General features: G+C 36.8%; 1 protein-coding gene across 2 annotated transcripts in view; it reads right to left on the reverse strand.

Moving 5' to 3' along the window:
• The window catches only part of SS18 (SS18 subunit of BAF chromatin remodeling complex), a 42,721-nt gene that overhangs the window by 4,574 nt on the left and 18,649 nt on the right, over positions 1-19,498 (reverse strand). Inside the window, exons 5-9 of one of the 2 annotated variants that reach the window (XM_064706001.1) lie at positions 14,632-14,853; positions 6,428-6,595; positions 5,606-5,710; positions 3,329-3,421; positions 2,490-2,612 (exon numbers count right to left, since the gene is read on the reverse strand). In XM_064706001.1, coding sequence (XP_064562071.1) covers positions 2,490-2,612; positions 3,329-3,421; positions 5,606-5,710; positions 6,428-6,595; positions 14,632-14,853 — 711 coding nt within the window. The remainder of the gene's footprint in view (positions 1-2,489; positions 2,613-3,328; positions 3,422-5,605; positions 5,711-6,427; positions 6,596-14,631; positions 14,854-19,498) is intronic. The other variant, XM_064706002.1, reaches the window with a different exon arrangement.

A 19,498-nucleotide genomic window follows, 5' to 3' on the forward strand; every position in this document is an offset into this window, starting at 1 on the left:
CTGGAAAGCACCTTGGCTGCCAGGGCCTGTGCTCCAACCACAGAAACATTTACTTTTATTTATATATTCATTATTTAATATCAATGCATGCAGTTCCATGAACAGGACAGAGAAGAACAAGGCAAGAAATGATACACATGAGCCCTTTCCAGGATTTAGGAAGGCAGTCTCCTGATGTAGGCTGCTTGAGTTCCAGAATTTTCTAATGCCAAGAGCAGCCAGATAATCAGCTATGTTTAGCATTTGGACTTTCTGAAGAGACCAGCAGCACTGTGCTGCCAGAAAGTGAAGTCCCACACCACAGCAGGCAATCATGGATGGGGTGTCAGGCAAGCAAGCTACACATGTATAAAATGTGAGATGTGACAAGCAGTAAAAGGTATTGTGAGATGGAAAAATGCACCCTCTACTCCACACTCCTCTGGTAATATTAACTTTCCAGAAAAAGGTTAAGAAAAAACCCAAAACTTGGACTCCAGTCTTTTTTGTCTGTAAAAGAAGTGGTTCTTTTGCAAGTATAACTCTCTGTTACTATTCACAGGGACTTGGCTTGTCTACCACTGGAAGCTGCACGTTACCACCATCAGGCATTGCAGCCATATTCCAAACAAAATTATCCGCATCCACCCCAGCACTGGGAGAGATGTACTCTGTATTTCAGTGGCACTCCTATGAATCCTCAGGAGTGGATCTGTCAGCTTTTTCAACAACACTCCTCAAAAACTGAGTCTCTATTTTTCAGAGCTGAAGATCTACAGCTTTTCAGACAGGCTTTTCTTTTAAACAAACCAACACTTTTGTTTCCTTCCCTTCAGAAGAAACAGATATGTTTTTAGCAACGGTGATTCAGTGCTAGAGAGGTCTAATCTGAGCTACAGGCACTGGACATTAAGATGACATCAGCTGGTAACTCCTTCAGTAATTCTGGATCTGTAAGACAGTGAAAAGATGACCTGGAGAAGAAAAGCTCCATAAGCTATCACCATTCTCCTCAGGCCTCAAATCCCCTTGAACTATGCAGTTTCACCTTTCCACAGTAAACAAAATCTTAAAGATTGATAATGATGTCTGAGATATTGATTTATTTCTGAAAATTAGAAAGCAATTAAATATTAAATTGAGCAAGAATACGACATCCTAAAAGTGCTGTGTTCATCTGATAAATGAACATGGGTTTATTTATTCATGGTAATTCTTTACAGCTGAATTCTAAATATTCACTGACAAATTTCACAGGAAAAAATGGAACTTCAGTAACAATTTTGGCTAAAAACAAGAAACTGAAAAATATGTTATTCTGTTTTACAAATTATATTGGGTAAGTGGCTCCAAAAGACTTCCTAATCCCTTTTTCTTCTAGTATTTCTTAACCTAAACTTTCTGAATAAATCAGATTTTATTTCTTTACTTACAAAGTTCAGAGCAGTGATCAACATGACCTCTACTCTGACCTTTAGTCTATTCCTATATTATGTTTAGCAGAATGTAGGTACAAGTATTACTCCAGAACCCTCAATTCATCCATAAACTACAGAAGTAGAACTTGGTATACCTTTGGATCCTCTTAAAGCTTAACTCTGTCTCAGCATAACTGGATTTCATGTGAATCTGGAATTTATCTACATGGCAAACAAATTACCCGTGCATTTCCTCACATACACACAATGCTGAAAGCTTTAGCATTTAAGCCTGCAAAAGAGCTGAAAGCTAATATACATGGAGTTTATGAAATTTCAGAGATTCCTTCTTCTGTCATAAATTTATGTATATTGCTTTACAGTATGAAAGCAAATAAAACTTTTTTGAGTTTCAGTATGCTCTTCTGACACGAAGTTTTTTAGAATTAATTCACCAAAATTACATTCTACTGCTTTAAGTTTCCTTTTTGGGTGGTTTTCCTTGAATCCAGGGACTTGTGGCAGAGGATTTCTCATTCCAGCCATGTACCAGAAGGTTTTGACTACTAGCGCAAATTTAAAAGGCACAGTTGCTTTAAAGGTGTGCTGTCAATGCTTACAGTCACTTCTCTGTACAGTACAGTCACTGATCAGTACAAAAATTTGAAAATAATGGTTCATGTATGTTGAATGAAGTTTTAAACCAATTTTAAAAAGACTGTTTTAACTGGCAAATCCACAGATGAAAGTGGTTCTTTGTCATCTTTGTGCATATGTTCACCTACAGAAGACAGAAAAGAGCAGAATCTTTCTGGGTCCTTCTAAATTACAGACACCCACTGCAATGCTGTTTAGTCACCCTCAGTTTTCTGTGCTACCATACTCTCCTAGACTGCCTAATCCTAAACAGATCTAACTCCCAAAAGACACTGCCTTCTATGTTTTCTTGTCTCAGCCCAGTGAAATTGCAGGCACAGAGCTGTTCTGTCCAAGCCTAGCCTCTGGACACAGTCAAACAGGGGTGGAGTAACACACAACAAAGGTCTCTCTTAGTCCTTTCTGTGACAGCTGTCTGTTTCCTCAGGTTCTTACCATAACCCTGCTGTTGTCCTGGATAGCCTTGCTGGCCGGGATATTGCTGCTGCTGTGGTGGATAACCCTGCTGCTGGGGTGGTCCTTGATATGCATCTTGCTGCTGACCGTATTGTGAGTTTCCTGTAAGATCATTGCAAGAAAGCAAAAACTCATAAAGATACCTATTTTTTTTTTTTCCTTCTAAGATGCACAGCCAACAACACAAGAACAAAATGAAAATGCAATATTGATTTCAAAAACTGAACAAAACAAAGAAAACTCAAACCAAACAGAAGGAACTCGGCCAAACAAACTGCAGTTAAAGCCAATTTTGCAAAGTTGAACTGCAGCATTTTCAGCATCTCTGCCAAACGAGCATTACATTTACTGGAACATCACAGTCATAAGATCATGACTATGCTAAATAAAATAAAATAAAAAAAAAGACAAAATTAAGGACAGCTACAAGAGCACAGACTAGCTACACAAGATCAGCAAGCTGTTTCCTAACGGCACTATAATTATACAAAATATACACACACAAAAAGATATATAACTGAACCAACAAATTTATGTTAAAATAAAAATTTCCATTGAGGTAAAAAAAAAAATCTCTAGAGTGTTTTAGTCATTTTACTGTTGTTAGAATGGCAAATTGTGGTTATTTATTTAAGGTGTTTGCAAGAAATTATTCTGAAGGCTCCAAGTTCCCTGCCATTTCCAAGACAGCCAGCAACTAGTATTCTACAAGAGCTTTGCATGGGTATAAGTTGTGTTGTGCAAGAATGTCTGTTCCCGTTGAGGGTGGGGGAGGAGAGGGAATGTCTGTGCGTATGTGTGTGAAGGTATATAGATACCTCCTTCGTAGTAATGTTGTGAGGAATCCTCATAAGGCCTATCGTAGCCTTGTTCAGGATACGACGGTTGCTGATAACCGTAATCATTATGACCTACATCAATTCGACAAGAGACAGGAAGAAACGTTAATGGCCTCTGAGTGAAAACCCTAAAAATATTTCATTTCTCAGAAAAATGAAAAAAAATTTCAACTGGATATACATGAAAAAGAATTTTCAATTGTATTAGCCAAAGACTTACTAATATGATTTCCTTTCATATTGAATTAACATGTGACAGGGGAAAAAAAAGGCTTAATGCAGTAGTTCTAGAAACATCACAGTAAGGGATGGTCTTAACCTTCCAATAATCCTTGTTGGGGGAGTCGGAGGGGGAGAGAGTACTTCATCTTTCACTCAAAAAAAAAAATGAAAGCATTTAGGCCTTTCACATGTAAATAACCTGAATTAAATTAGAATGAACAAAGAAAGCAATTATCATACTTTGTCTAACACCTGTTCTGCTGATCTCCAATTCAAAAGCATATGCTAAAAGCAGTGTGAAATATAACAAATAAAGCTCAATGAAGTTATGAACCATCATCTACATTAAATTCTGGTTTTGAATGACAGAAATACAACACTCCCAAGGTTTTCCCTACAAACAGAATTTCTACTTAAAGTCTTAAGAAAACCTTTCCTCTTACATTCCAGTCCTGAGCAGACCCATTACAAACAAACCTTTCTACTCAGAGACTACAGCCATCTCTGATTAAGAAATCAATACATGTAGTAAGCACCCCACCTGTTGTTGTTTTTAGCACACATGTCTTTTCTGTAACAGATGATCAAAATATATCTTATTGCTAATTTGGTGAAAAATACATGCCAAAACTTTGTTTACATTTGAAATTAAATAGTATAAATTTGGAATAAAATTTTTAGATACAAGTGAGGAAAGGACAAAACAGTTCTGAAACTCAGTGGTTTTGTCGTCAGGTCTGCAACTGTACCATACATCACTGACTGAATCTTACATGCATACATAACCATTAAAACAAGTCTTAAAATATTCTACTTGTATTCCACATAAAAGTAACAATGAGGTAATGATAAAGATGACTCTTAAGAAGGAATAGATCCTAGAAGTCATCTGTGCTGCCACAAAGCTGTTGATGGTAACATCAAAATGCCTTTACTAGAGCAAATTGCCTGTAACAATTTAGCGTTCATGTGTATACATAAATGTTCCAAAATGAAATCTGAATAATTATCAGTTAATGCAACTTGTAAAATAACACTGCACACACACCTCCAGAAATTAACACATGTAAGCTTATACAGAAAAGGCTTGATGTACCTTAAAATCAATTTGATGGAAATCAAATTCAAACAACTGACTTGCATCCCTTTATCTGCTATGAGCAGTTGCTTTGGCAATTACACAGCCTTGCTTTGTATATATATTTTTAAACATTAAGATCTACCACATTTCTTGAGCTTTGTAAGATACCATTAAGTTGCACACATGGTTATCACAGTAGTCAGGAGTTAGCATCTTTGTTCTCCCAGTCTCTGTTCAGCCTGAAAACAAGTTAATTTCAACTTTTCTAACTTATAACACAATCCAATAGTCTTCAGCACTCCATAATCCAAGGGATAGGAGGACAGATTTATGAAATTCAAAGTTTCAATCTTGTCTTGAAAGCACTGAGGGGACATCTAAAGAGGATTCACATTTTCAATATCCTCAGGGCAGGGACCACTTTATTCCTGTATAAATGTTAAACTGAAGGCCCATACCATGTCAGCAATAACACATTTGTGTGACTTACATGAAAATGAGACACTAAGTTAAAAAAGTAGAGTATTTACAGAAAAAACCCACATCTTTTTAGCAAGTTTTTTCAGTTCAGTAAAATTTTTAATAAAAGGATATCGCCCCCTCTCTTATTGATAATAAAGTTATGACTGTTTAAATTCATGTCAATCATATTAGATATGCTAAGGAACTCTCCATTCTTTGAGAGAAACAAATTATTTCCATTCTTTTGAAATACTAAAACTGTTTTTAAGAGTTTCAAATGGGAGTAATAGAAATTACATGCTTTAAGTTGCAAATTTAACTAGTCACAGTAACTTAAACTGTAGTAACAATTCTGAATTTGGAAGGTTTTTTAAATGTGAGGTATGATATCCAATTACTATTCTTGCCTCATCCCCTAATTTTGGGCATATGACTACATTAGTATTGGGCAGGTATAGAAAATGGGAAAGTTAACATTTATGAGAGATTACCATCAGGGTAATATTGCTGGTTCATGCCTTCTGGAGGACCTTGTCCACCATGACTGTATTGGTCCCCATAATAGTCTTCCTGGCCTGAGTACTGCTGTGGTGGGCCTGAAAAACCACAACCAGTCAATACGTAAATAACTTGTTTTGTCTGTTATAAAGCCTGCTAATTTCTGACTTTAGTATGAGAAATATTTCTCAAATGTATTCCCCACCCATATTGTTGCATTACAAACATATGTAATCTGGTTTAGCTTAAAAAATAAGTAAATGTATCTATATACATATACAAACACACAGTTGTTTGGCTGCACTAGACTGAGACTATATATATATCAAACTTCAGTTTTAAGCTCACTTTAAGAATATGTGTATAACAGACTAGGGTGTTAAAAATAAAATTATTCCTCATTGAAAAGGACTAAAAAGAAAAAAGATAGCCAAAATCGTGGAACATCGTTCCTTTTCCATAACTGAATGAATCCAGAAAACCAAGTAGGTATTCTGTTCCTTTTCTGTCCTATCAGTTAAATATCAGAATATCAAATTCTGCATCAGCATATCTGAGATGTGCAATTTCAGAATGTATAATCTCAGAAAGAACCAAAACAAAAAGAAAACAAACTTGTCTTCACATTTCATGGTGACAGCAGTAATCTCTTGCTGCAAGAACCACCCTTAAAATGGGTAACAAAAAGAGTGTGCGAACAAAGTCTGTCACACCAAATGACTTGACAGAAATTTGGATTAAGCAAGAAAGAGATGTAAAATGGTTTTAAACATGGTTATTCAAAATCAATGCAAAATACTGAAGTGAATTCCTACCTTGCTGTGGTGGCCTGTATGGAGGAATCTGTCTCTGCCCCATCATGTGATTTCCTTGGTTAACTTGGCCCATCATTCCCATCGGTGGCTGCTGCCCCTGGTAATGCTGGCCACCTGCCTGTGGCATGTTGTATTGCTGGGAGGGAGGCTGCTGGTGCATCATTGGACCTGCAAAAGGAGAAGTAGCAAAATTGTCAAAGACACAAATATGATTTGTGATTAAACCTTTCCAAAAGAACATAGAAAACCCAACCTTTAAAAATGGACCAAAAAAAGCTCTGTATATCCACTGCTCTGGTAAGGGTTTGTTGTTTCTGGACCTATGCAAATGTAGGTGAACAATTCAGCAGCCAAACTACAAAAGAGAAATCAACCTCAATAAGGTTGCTTTTTAGGTTTTTCTTCAAAACCACAGATATTAGTTTACACCTACAAAAGGATAACTGAAACACTTTCATGACTTTTTGCTATAAAAACACTTTCATGACTTTTTGCTATAAAAACAATCTTCAAAAAAAGCTTAGGTGAAAACCTGATGGTGAAACCTTGGTAAGTCAAAGAAAAATTATTTAACATTTGTGATCTCCTTGGAGCATAGTTTCAATACACATACATAGTTGCTGTTATATTCCACCAACAAACCACTAAGCTGTTATCACAAAATCAACAATTTTATTTAGCCTGTAAAGACAAACCACATGAACCAGACAGGCAATTAAACAACAGGCATATGCACAAAGCCCACAGAACACAGGCTCTGCCTGACACTGAACAGTCCTAAACAATCTGTAACAAAAAATTCTTTCATATTTAGTTGCACCAAGTTATATGAACCACAGGAAGAGACCAAGAGAGATCAAGTACTGTCCATGTTTTATCAACTGACAAAATCTGATTAAGGCTCTACTTGGAGAAATGCAAATTTCAGTAATGAAAACAGACAGTTAAAGAGCACCCTACTGACACCACATAGCAATGAAAATGATGATTACACAATTTCATTATATGAGACTGCAGGTTAGACTGATACATTTAACAAAGAAAAGCCTCTGTGCCTCCTCTGTAGTACCACTTCAGAAGAGTCATTCCAGTATCAAAAACATGAGGAGGAAAAAGTTGTGACAAGGAGCTAAACTTTTTTAAGCAACAGATTTTTGTAATATATGAATTCAAACCACTTCACACATACTGCCCAGTCTATCATGGCAAAACCCTAAGCTTTTCTGGCTTTTAAAAAAATAATTTATTTTATAAACTACAAAGATAATAAGAAAGTAGCAGCTTCACTAAAAACTAAAACAAACCATGACATCAAACATCAAACTAGCAGAGCCACTCCTAAGTGCCATCCAGTGAGAAAAGGGAAGATATCACTTTTTTTCTGTATGCTTAGATTTTTCCATTCCATTTAGTATTTTTGAAAAACTAGGTTCTGAAGCACAAACAGAAAGTCCTGTGTGAAACAACAGTACTGGGAAAATACCTAGATACACAGCCAAGCGACAATGGATTTATACAGGCAAAGGAATATGTTCTCACTTATATACTGTCTATGCAGAGTTACAAGGGAAAGTTATGACAAATTAATTAATGGTATGAATTCCAAGTGCATTAGTTAAATCCCATAAAACCCCAGTGTGGGATCTCTCACTGAGAAGTGGCCTAAGCTTCATTTTCCTCTGAAGATAAATATTGGCCACTCTTAAGAAGATCCAGTTATGCTTCTGTCCTTCAGTATGGCAAGTTTCTGTGTCCTGACTTTAAAGTAAAAAAGGGTTAAATTCAGATGTACTTATTTTAATTATTGGCAAAATACTTTTCCTTTTTTTGATCTTCTAAATGAGTAAGTAATTTAGATTATTCCGTTTCACTGCTCCTCTGTTTGGAGGTACTGAGAAACATCAGGCAGTCTTGATAAAAAATAGAAACTTGTTGCCATAATATTACTAGATCTCAAGAAAGCTTGTTAATTAACAATATTAATATTAGTCACAATACAATGTGATAAAATGTGTTGGGTCCCTGTGGTGCAATGTAGAGATTTTCTGTTTGCTTTTTAAATTAGAACTTCATTAACGCTTTGTAGAGCCACAAAGAGAATTCACTACCCTGTATTAGGCTGTGTGTTGTGTTCATAACAGACGGCCTGGCTTCCTTCCAGTTTCGTTCTTCTTATTAAAAAGATACCTAAAAGAACCACCATGGTCTCTACTGCCTCATGGAACATAACCATTCTATGCAGTGGTTTTGAGGGATGAGGGAATTTTGACTTTATTCTTCCATTTGAAAAATCTAGCCTAGGAGAAAGCTACATTTATTCATCGTGTAATACTTAATACGACATAAAATCCCAAAACTTAACACTTAAGACTCTTAATTCATTATCTACTTGGATATGGACAAACTTGAGAAGTGAGCCCAAGAGAACCTCATGAAATTCAACACGTCCAAGTGCAAGATGCAGCACCTGGGAGGGGGCAAACCTAGATATGAGTACAGAGTGGGAAACTCACTGAGAGCAGCCTTGAGAAGAACTTAGAGGGTTTGTGTTGATGAAAAGCTGGGTCTGCTCTGGCAATGTGGGCCTGCAGCCCAAAAAACCACCTGTATCCTGGGTGGCATGAAAAAACTTGGTGGCCAAGCGAGGTGAACCTGCCCCTCTGCTCTGCTCTGGTGAGATCCCACCCAGAGTGCTGTATCCAGCTCTAGGGGGTCCAGCACAGAAAGACACAGAAAGACCTGCTGGACCGGGTCAAGAGGAAGGCCAAAGGATTATCAGAGGAATAGATAAGGAAATGCTAAGAGAGCATGGAGCAGAGAAAGCTGCAGGGAGACCTCACTTTGGCCTTCCAGTACTTTAAGGGGGCTTTATAAAAGCGAAGGAGACGGACTTTCTATACATGCAGACAGTGACAGGACATGGGGCAATAGTTTTAAATTGAAAGAGGGTAGGTATAGATGGGATATTAGGAGGAAATTCTTCAGTGTGAAGAGGCACTGGGACAGGTTGCCCAAAGAAGTTGTGAATGCCCATCCCTGGATGTATTCAAGTCACCAGGCTGGATGGGGCTCTGAGAAACCTAGGCTAGTTGTAGCACAGGCAGGGAGGCCGGAACTATGTGATCCTTCAGGTCCCCTACAACCCAAACCATTCAATGACTTTATGTTTTCTAATATTTGTGGCACAGATTCTTGTAAGCACCCTAAAACACAGCTTTTGAATTCCTGATCAGGTAACACCAAAAACAAAATGCAGCAGCCCTCATCAAAATTTTTTTGGTGTTTTTCCACATGTTTAAAAAAAAAAAGCTTCTTTTATAAATGATGGTTTTAAGCCTTGTGCAAGCTTTCTTAGAAACTATAATGAGGGTCAATTTAACTTGACAAACACTACAATTCAGATTTGCTTAGTCAAATGAACCACCATCCTAAATTTAACACCAGGAGCAGTTTAAACATTTTCTCAAAAGATTTTGAGGATACAAAACTTTTTGCTACTCCTAATATATGATTCCAGCTGCAAATTAAGGACAGTAGACACTTCTCCACACTTTATTACTCCACAAATTTCTCATCTCAAACTGAACCTCAATTTCAGGTATCATTTTAAAAAAACTAGAACACAAAATGTCATAGAAAAAAAAATCCTTAGTTACCAACACTGCCTTTCATGTTTTACTCCAGGGAAAGCAGATGAAAGCACAAGCTCCATGGCAGCTGTTTATATCTTTTGTTTTTTCATGACAAAAACTAGAGTGTCTTCTACAGCTAGACATCCTACACAATGCAGCTATAGCATGATGGCATTTCAGAAGGTGGAGGCAATTTTATTTCCCTCTAATACACTAGATTTCAAACAAAAAATGACACTGCCCTGCTTTTTCCATAGCATCTTGACTACTGTAAACAGTTGAGGTACTGAAACCTAACAGTCTCAGCTTACATGGGAGTGAACAGATGGGAAGACATTTACAGAAGGCAGCCAAATTCAGAAATCACTTTATCCTGATCTGCCATACCCTGAATATGTTTATACTTTAGCTAACATTGGATGTTCCTATCTTTATGTTCCTTTCTTATGTGCACAACTAAACAACCAGAATCTGCATCTGTCTCATCTCTACTCTCTCCATATCTTCATATTTGCTTGTAAGTCAAAGAGCTCTGAAATTTTAATGGAATTTTTCCAAGGTTATAGAAATTAAACTATCAGTTAAGAATTTCAGCACCAGATTTGACAATTGGTCTCCAAGTTGACTGAGTCAACATGATCTTGTCCTGTAGAAGGCACCTGTAAACTTGTTCTCCTCCCTTACCACAGGAAACATATAATGCTCATTCAATAGAGACTGGGAATTTGATAACCTTGTGTCAAGCTCTTCTAGCACAGTAATGGAATCCCAGCAAAGGGATCTGACAAATGAGAAACAGTCTCAGGGCTGGCCATACATAACAAACAGTTTCTGAGATGACCAAGCTACAATTGCTTGGTTCTTACTTATAAAACGCATTAATTCCACTACTAAATATTATTTCCTGAGTGTGAAAGATTTGTTCAATATAAAAAAAAGAGGAATATCCATGCAAGTTTCAGGTTTCAGAAAAATTATGCCTATATCTTCCCCCCTGAAAAGTCAAATACTGGCAACACTTCACATTTTTTTCAACCTAAGTAGTTTACCATACACAAGAAGAAATGCACCCATAAGAACATAATGCACCCATAAGAATATAGTTTCTTCAATATTCATTCAGTTCCTTCTGTTTCCTATCTTTTCCAAAAAGGTACCCAATATTCCTTGCAGATGTCCTGGGCTGCTATATTCACTTTTCAATGAAGAGTCATCTACAGAATCTTCCACTTAAAATATTTTGCTTTTTAAGTCCAAAATCACTAGAATTCCTCTTTTAAACTGGACTGACTATATAAAATCAATACCATGAAAACTTTGCTTCTCATTTAAGCTATTCCTCTGGATAGCATTTTATAACTAGTACAAAGCAATAATGAGTACAGAGATGATACAGGAAGTAAATCCAGCAAACAGTTCTGTTACTATGCATTTTATTTCTTAATTAGCGCTTTTGCATTTTTTTCTTGCTAACACCACCTGCCTCACAAGGTGTATATACAGCAAGATGTTTTGGAAGCAAGTGCACATAAAGAGGTTATGCTCAAGCATAACCCAAGTGTTAAAGCAAGCCTTTCTCAGTGTTATGGTGGTTTTATCTATTATATAAAAGTATGCTTCTTTTCCCCTGGAAGTACTGGCTTCATTCTGTACATGGTAGCTATCACCCACTGAAGAACTATTTCAGTATTTTGTTTCTGTTCATGTGATACCTAGTCAAAGACTGAAGACAGAATTATTAATTTATTCATAGGTTCTCTTATGGCACCCATAAGTAATTTGTCCAAATCTTCATAATGAATATACTTTGACAACTCTCCAATGAAATCAGATGGTATTGTAATCTTACCATCAAATTCATTCCTCTACAAATGAGGAACCCACATAGGGAAAGATTAAGGCAAAAAACATCTACTAATTTTTAACAGCCACCTTGAGATGCTAAGACCTCATCTTGTGGAATATTTAGCATTATATTTAGCTAGTGCTGTTATTAACTGACAGATGTAGTAGGATCTCTCATTTTCAGTATGGATCAATCCTGGAGGACAAAGAAACAAAGCATACTTAGGGGTTCACAAATGTCTCCTGACCAACAACACTGATGTTCAGAAACTTTGGTTCACTTGTGTTTCTGAATTGTTGTATATATGACCAGTTAAGAAATCTCTGAGTCCCAATCTGTTTATTCCCTTTTGTTAAACTGCACTGGGTGCATCTCCTAGCAGCTCATTCTTGTTTCTTCACTTAGGAGAGAAGCCTGAAGTGGTCATGCTTGGCTGAGACATCTGCCCAGCCAGACTGGGGCTTGGCTACCTACCTCTAAATTTCTCATGGTCTCACAGATTGCTGTCATTCTCTGCCCAGCTGGCTTGAAGTCACAAGAGAGTGAAGATATAAAAATACTTCCTCTAATTTGTCATCAAACATCAATACACATGGAACAACTAAGAGTAGAAAATGGAGGAAATGTACTAAGTAGACCCGATTGGGAATCATCTTAGATCAAAATAACAAACATCCCCATCTTCAAACATAAGACTTCCTCTTTCACAGGTAATTGGAACAGTATTTTCATTTAACAACAAATAAAACTTTGTTTGCATAACAGACAAGTTTCAAAGCCTTGCTTTAAAGAAAGGGGCACATGCACTCTTACATTTATATGTGAAGTGTTCTGTTTACCAATGTTTTTGTGAGACATTGAAATATTTTAAAGAATATGATTTTTCACCCCACTGGCCTCTCCTGTGAAACCTCTGCAAAAAATAGAACCAGCCTTGAAGCAGACACTTGAAATGGAAAAGTCTCAGCCTAAAGGGTCAAAACTTGGCAGAATTAGAGTTACACTATGCAAAAGCCTGCTGTGGCCTTAATGGCATTGGTGCCATTGTTCTAAGTAAAGATTTTGCTGTTGTTCTTGAACCTATAATTTGGTTAATACTGTTTTATTCTATATTCCCCAAAGTCACTTCAGTACCACTATTTGTTCAGCACAGAGATCTTTTAAGTTTATTTCTGCTTAGTTTATAATGACCAATTTTCAAGTTTGACAAAGTATTGAAAACACAACAGAGGAATAAAGAGTAAAGAATGCTACTTTGAGATGGAATCATCTCCTAAATTTTAGGCCAGTCACACAACATTTCCTGCAGAGCGACTGACTAGATGGCTCCCTCACATACACTGCTACATAATTATTGCTAATTCTGCAACTAAAAAATCTGAAATGAAAACAGCATAAGACTTTTCCAAAGCATCTTACAACAGAATTACTACACTATGTATTGCCCAGAATACAGAGATAACTTCCCAGTTCAGAAAGACAGTCAAAAGTATTCCCACTTATGATTTCCCCGACTATGTACCTATCTTTTGTTTCCTCCATTGTTATACATTAAGAAAAATGCAATTAACTATGTGGATGCTAAAGGCCTCAGATCTGGTAAGAAAAGTGCAGAAATAGCTTCTCTCATCATGACTCATTTTTAGTCTCTCATTAACTTAGTCTTTTGTCTGCTTTGCAACTTTCTGTAACCTAATAATCAAACTGATCAGTATGACCTGGTCTGTCTGTACACCTCAGGAACAGATGGTATCTACACATAAAAAAGTGGAGCTTAGGTTTGTCATATGTCTTCTAGCAGGTGCCAGATCCAATGTACAGGTGTACTTCTAGCACGTACATATCCAATGCAGTAACAACAGGTAAGCTGAAAATACTGATTGCTGACTTCTAAAGCATCTCTATAAGAATATGCAGTACAGATACAACTTAGTAATTTGCTGTGCTGTGACTTTAATGCAATATTTTAATTCCACAACGTCCTTGCACTTCAACAAGGACATCAAAACACCATCAGTTTATGCAATGGAAATACCTTAGATACAAAATTAGCTTTGATTTTTACTATATACACAAGGACATCTCATGAAAACAGTAGGGAGTACCAGATTTGTTCCTGGAACTAGTTCTTCCTCCACTAGTGAATTTTGCTTCTCTAAGACCAAACAGACATTCCATGCTAAAAAGGCTGAAAACAAAGACTAACTAGGTATAACAATCTGAGGGCTATCTGACTTTGATTTTTCCATTTAACCAAGAAACTTAAAAGTAGAAATGTATTTTATCAACCTGAATGACAATAACACTTCACTAGAAGTGTAAAGTCTGAAAAAGACAAACAGTAGCTCCAGCTTATAACTGCTGAAAGGAGATCCATTTCCAGATTCTCACATTATACCTGAAAACAGTTAAATGTCTGCAAATAAACAAAAAGTCACAGATATATGGGAGAAAAGAGGTGTAGAATCCTCCAAACATGAGTACAGAATATTCAGAGTATTCTGAGATGATCCTTCCACAAGGATCTTTGAGTCCATGCCTTAGGTAAATTGCCCATAGGGTGACTCAAGTCACAATTTTTGTTCTTTAGCACCATGCTCTAAGCAACTGAGCCAATTTCAGGGTACAAACACATTTAGAGAAGGAAATCTACAAGATAAGACCTTTAAAAAAATCTGCACACAAGATATTTTCCTTTTACAGAAGCCAATAGATCCCTCACTCACCTTGGTTTGGTTGCATATTCATGTTTGGTCTGGGCCCATAGTTGCCCATTGGCTGTCCCTGGCTCATTGTCATCTGATTCTGCACTGGCATGCTCTGTGACGATGGCACTGAGTGATTATAGCCACCCATGGACCCGTGGCTACTTGAAGGCATGTTCATGGAACTGTTTGTCATATTGAGCTGGTTAGGTCCAGGTCCTTGCATAGGCATATGGTTGGGTCCTTCAGAAAGAAAAACAGGGAGAAAAGTTGTACGTTAAGCATCTTAAAAGCAGGTGCAAACAGTCATACTGAATTACAAAACTAAACAGAAGTAATTAAATACAATTACATGAAAATAATTTAAAATACAGTTTGCATGTGATTTCCTCACTTTTAAAATAACAAAGTGAACAACAAAGTTCATCTCTACTATGAAATACATTTTCTTTTGTTGAGTAACTGAAGCTAGTGAAACAAAGGTGACTTATCATATAGCTCATCTTCTATCCATATCATACACAAAACTAGCCTTTTTACTACTTGCATAATATAGCCTGAATTTCATTCTGAATGGCAGAAGACCAGTGTAACAGAGAGGCTGAAACTTCATCAGACCTGTAATTGTTACAATGGAAGTAACATTTCTGTGTATTCAAGCAACTCATGCTAGACAATTTTTGAAACTAACAATTATTATTATTATTATTTTTAAATGCAGGCAGTATTAACATTGAGATGGTATAATTACATAGAACCATAGTAACATTTTGATTGGAAAAGAACACTAAGATCGTCAAGTCCAACAACAAATTTAACACTGCTAAGTCCACCACAAAACGCTAATTTAGGCTAATTTTCATTCTAATGATTATACAGTCACCCATAGAAGAAAGAGAAGGTGACAAGCACTCCATGGATCACTGATACAACAGCAAAGGATATAATGGAAAACTGTGAGCCAAACTCGTTCTACACAAGTGTTTTAATGCCCTTGTGATAAAAACGTAACCAGAAGTTGTTCATTACAAGGAGACAACTTCTGAGTTTATTTCCTGAGATGGGAATGAGAACAAATCTTTTTGGTCAAGACTTTTTTTTGGATACTTCAATCATGACTTTTATAAGAATGACATGTAAATGAAAAGCATTTAGTGACCTAGGCTGGTAAGCACATCACCTTTGCTGTGAATACATAAAAGAACAACCTTGGAAATCAGAGAAAGGTGTGAAAAAAGAAACAAAGGTAAAGTGTTACAGGCAATGAGCTGCATTCTTCTCTACTTGTAAATAAAGTGGAAGATTTCAACACAACAGTAAATCAATGCTTTTCATTTCTAATGGACCTAGCATTGCAGTAATTCAGATAGTATCAAACAATGTAGAATAAAAATGGCTGAAGAACTGTTTAACAGTTTTGATCATATACTATATAATCAATATTCTGCAACTGTATTTGCAGATTACTAGTGTGGGGGATGATGACTGGAAGGACAGTCTCCAAATTATCAGTTCAACTTGTGAAGATGCAAAGGAAAAGCAACTTGCTCCAACACCCATGTGCCAACAACATCTTTTCACCTTTTATTTCCCTTCTTCCTGACAACGGAGGATGAATTCAGATTATTCTCTGAATTCAATCTACTCTCAATAGGCAGTACAACATTATAATACCATCTGGTCAGTTCATTCACTACTTTAGTGGAATAGGTGAACAGCTACTAGAACAAAAATTAGTAAGAAGTGGGACTGGATATAACTATGACAAGTGAAAAAGTAGATGAAATGCATGGATTATGCCCATGACAAGCACCACATAAAGACCTCATGAAAATATGTAGAACCAGAGGACATGACAGACCAGGTCAACTGTAAACAAGGCAAATGCTGACACATACAGATTTCAGCAAGAAGATGCTCCTGTTGCTTAACATGACACAGGTTTTTTGTTAAGCTAGAAAAGTCTAAGAAGAGGAATCTAAAAGAAACTACACTATTAGAGTTGTAGGAAAGTAGTGATTTACTGATTTGGTTACATATTTCCCAGTGAAAATTAAAAAAAAAAAAAAAAAACCACACACACGCCTTCTCTGCCTTCAGGTGTAAACAGCTCCTAAGTCCTTGGCTAATGAAAAAAATGCACTAATCTAGAGTAGAATGAAGGCAGAAATAAGGACACAGAGAGCTGCACACAAGGTCACAGATACAATACTAACTGACTGAAACAAAAAGATGCAGAAGAAAAAGATAACAATGATAACTGAACATGGTTATTAAAGCCAAAGTGAATAAACAGAGGATAAGTTTTAAAATGTGTTTATCCTCTTGCCCTTAAGACACCTTACTGAAATAAACACAAACCTATTTTGTCAAGGAAAGTGTAAAAGCTGAAAAAGGCATCAAACATGCAGTTTACTGCTCCTGCAAAACAAGGTGTGCAGAGATTGCTGATATGCACAAAGGCAGGTCCACCACAAATACAGAAAAAGTAATTCAGTGAAAAGGATTATGCCCACAAGAGTACTACAGATGCCTATGCTGCCCCTCTTCAATTCAACACTGCTTAATTCTGTAATAATGAGAACATGGAGACAGTTTAATTATGAAAAAGTGAGCTTGTCTCTAACCATGAGCTCAATCAAGAATGTGCTCTGAGGTAAAGCTACAGTGAAGAAAAGCTTCCTACCGTAGTGCCAAGCAACAGTTGCAGAGCTGCTAGAAGACTATTTCCTAAGTAAAGGAAGGAATACACAGCGTTAGTGGCAGAAAGCTAGGGCCTGGGAGTGGCTTTGTTTCTTTCTGATTAAAGGAAGACATTATCAGTGATAGACTTCAGAAAGTTAGGCAAGCACACAGGTAAGCAAGTTTTTAAAAACTGGTAATGTAAGAAGCAAAATGAGGAAGGCAAAAATCATCGCAAGAGACAGCTTGAAAAAAATAACACACCTTCTCTAAAAGGTTGGTTTATATTCATGTCTCAGCACTAAAACAGAAGAGAGCACTCCTAAGAAAAAGCTGCCATATGAAATGTGAGGTACATGTATTTTCTGTGGTCAGAATCTAGGGGGTTTGTTAGTGAGAAGCTAGAAAACAAGAACAGAGATAAAGCTAAGACCATAGGATCAAAAACCTTGCAAATGAAAAATAATAAAAACACACTTTACACATAAGTTTTTTTTATAGTTTCTCAAAACACTTCATTGAGCTCTCTTGCATATAAGGACAAAACAATTGATTTTCTTCTTTACATGCATAAATGAAATAGGAAGAAGAGAATATGAATGAACTGAGAGTGAATTAATGAGGCATGAAGTATGTATCTCCACTTTAAGTAATTGCTTTAAATGCTATACTCTAGATATATACCCTTATAATTAGATTTGTGTTACAATGAAGTTACTAGAGTAACTATCTATCTTGAGTATAAACAGAAGTCCTCTTTCCTTTTAACCACCTATGCACATATCTTAACTCCAAGAAGCTGTAATTGAACTAAACACATTGGAGACTACACTTGCAGGAAGAAAAGATTTTGAGAGAACTTGTTGGGAACACACAAACACCTGTGTTGTGGTTTAGAAATGCTATTCCCCAGTTTACCATTTCCACTACAACACTCCAAACCACACACCACTTTGCTTGCTCCCATGTACCCCCTTTCCTGTGCAGGGCTGGAGAGGTGAACAGGAGGCAAAAAAAGTAAAGATTACAAGTTGAGATAAGAAAAATTTACTGGAAACAGCAATGAAATCAGAAAAAGGACAGTAACAGCAACAGTATTAATAAGAGTGTACAAGATGCAAAGGATTCACAGGCAATTGCTCACCACACAGAACCCTCAAAATATCCTGCAGGTCCTGGTCATGCCTCCTCTGGCTACTGCAAAATTTAACCCTGTTCTGGCTGGAACCAGGACCTGTTATTCAGGAAGGTCACCTACCAGTGCCATGACAAAGGACAGAGACCCCATATCTAGTCTTACCTTTCAACTTTGTGTATGTGAGAAAACAACCTCAAGCTATCAGGAAGACAACTTGCCCCCAGTACATCTTAGTTCATCATCTCCTTCCAAATTCAGACCGCCCTTACTTTGCATGACATAAACTCAGCCAAAGTAACTCTTCAGACAGCAATTTTTTCAGCTAAAAACCACAATCTGTCACAGGTACAAATAACACTCAAGTGTATCACCAGTTGAGAAAGGTTTGTCATGACTGTCTTCCCTGGCAAGAGGACACAGACACACATTTGTCAGGGGATGCAATTAAAGGCCCCAACAGCACTTCAGGTTCTGTATTAACCAGGACACAAGTACAAGAAAAATCATCCTTTGCCCTTCAGGCAATGGGACAGGTCTGAAGCAGAACTTTAAAATTACTCATGCCCTGATGATCACTAGGCAGTTCTTCTAATCCCTTCATCAACCATTCTCTTCTGCCCATACACAGATCTGTGGAAGCCCCTACTCAGGTAATACCTGAAATCCTTAGCTGGCATTTTTAAGAGCCTGCATTTTATTTTTTCCATGCTGGTCAACTGATGTCAGTCCTGGATTCTCTTCGCTTAAGATTAGTGACTTTACTCCTTTTATACAGATAATCTCTACAGATATTTAGGGTTTTGCATCTGGTTTTTAGTACAAATGTTTATGTAAGCTCAGAGTAAGTGCCCTAAAACCAGAAAGCAAATGTATATAATGCAGAAATTATTAGAAATACAAAGAGAAATACAGAGAAATTTCTCTGTGAAATACAGAAAGGCTCACAAGCAGGTAAACTAACACACTTGAAAAGATGTGTAATTCAGCTACACACTTACCAAGATGATTCTGTTTCCCTTTTTCCAACCTATGAAATTATTTTAGCAAGCCTTTCTGATATTAGAGATG

Source organism: Zonotrichia leucophrys, chromosome 2, assembly GCF_028769735.1.
Source record: "Zonotrichia leucophrys gambelii isolate GWCS_2022_RI chromosome 2, RI_Zleu_2.0, whole genome shotgun sequence".
Lineage (NCBI taxonomy): Eukaryota > Metazoa > Chordata > Aves > Passeriformes > Passerellidae > Zonotrichia > Zonotrichia leucophrys.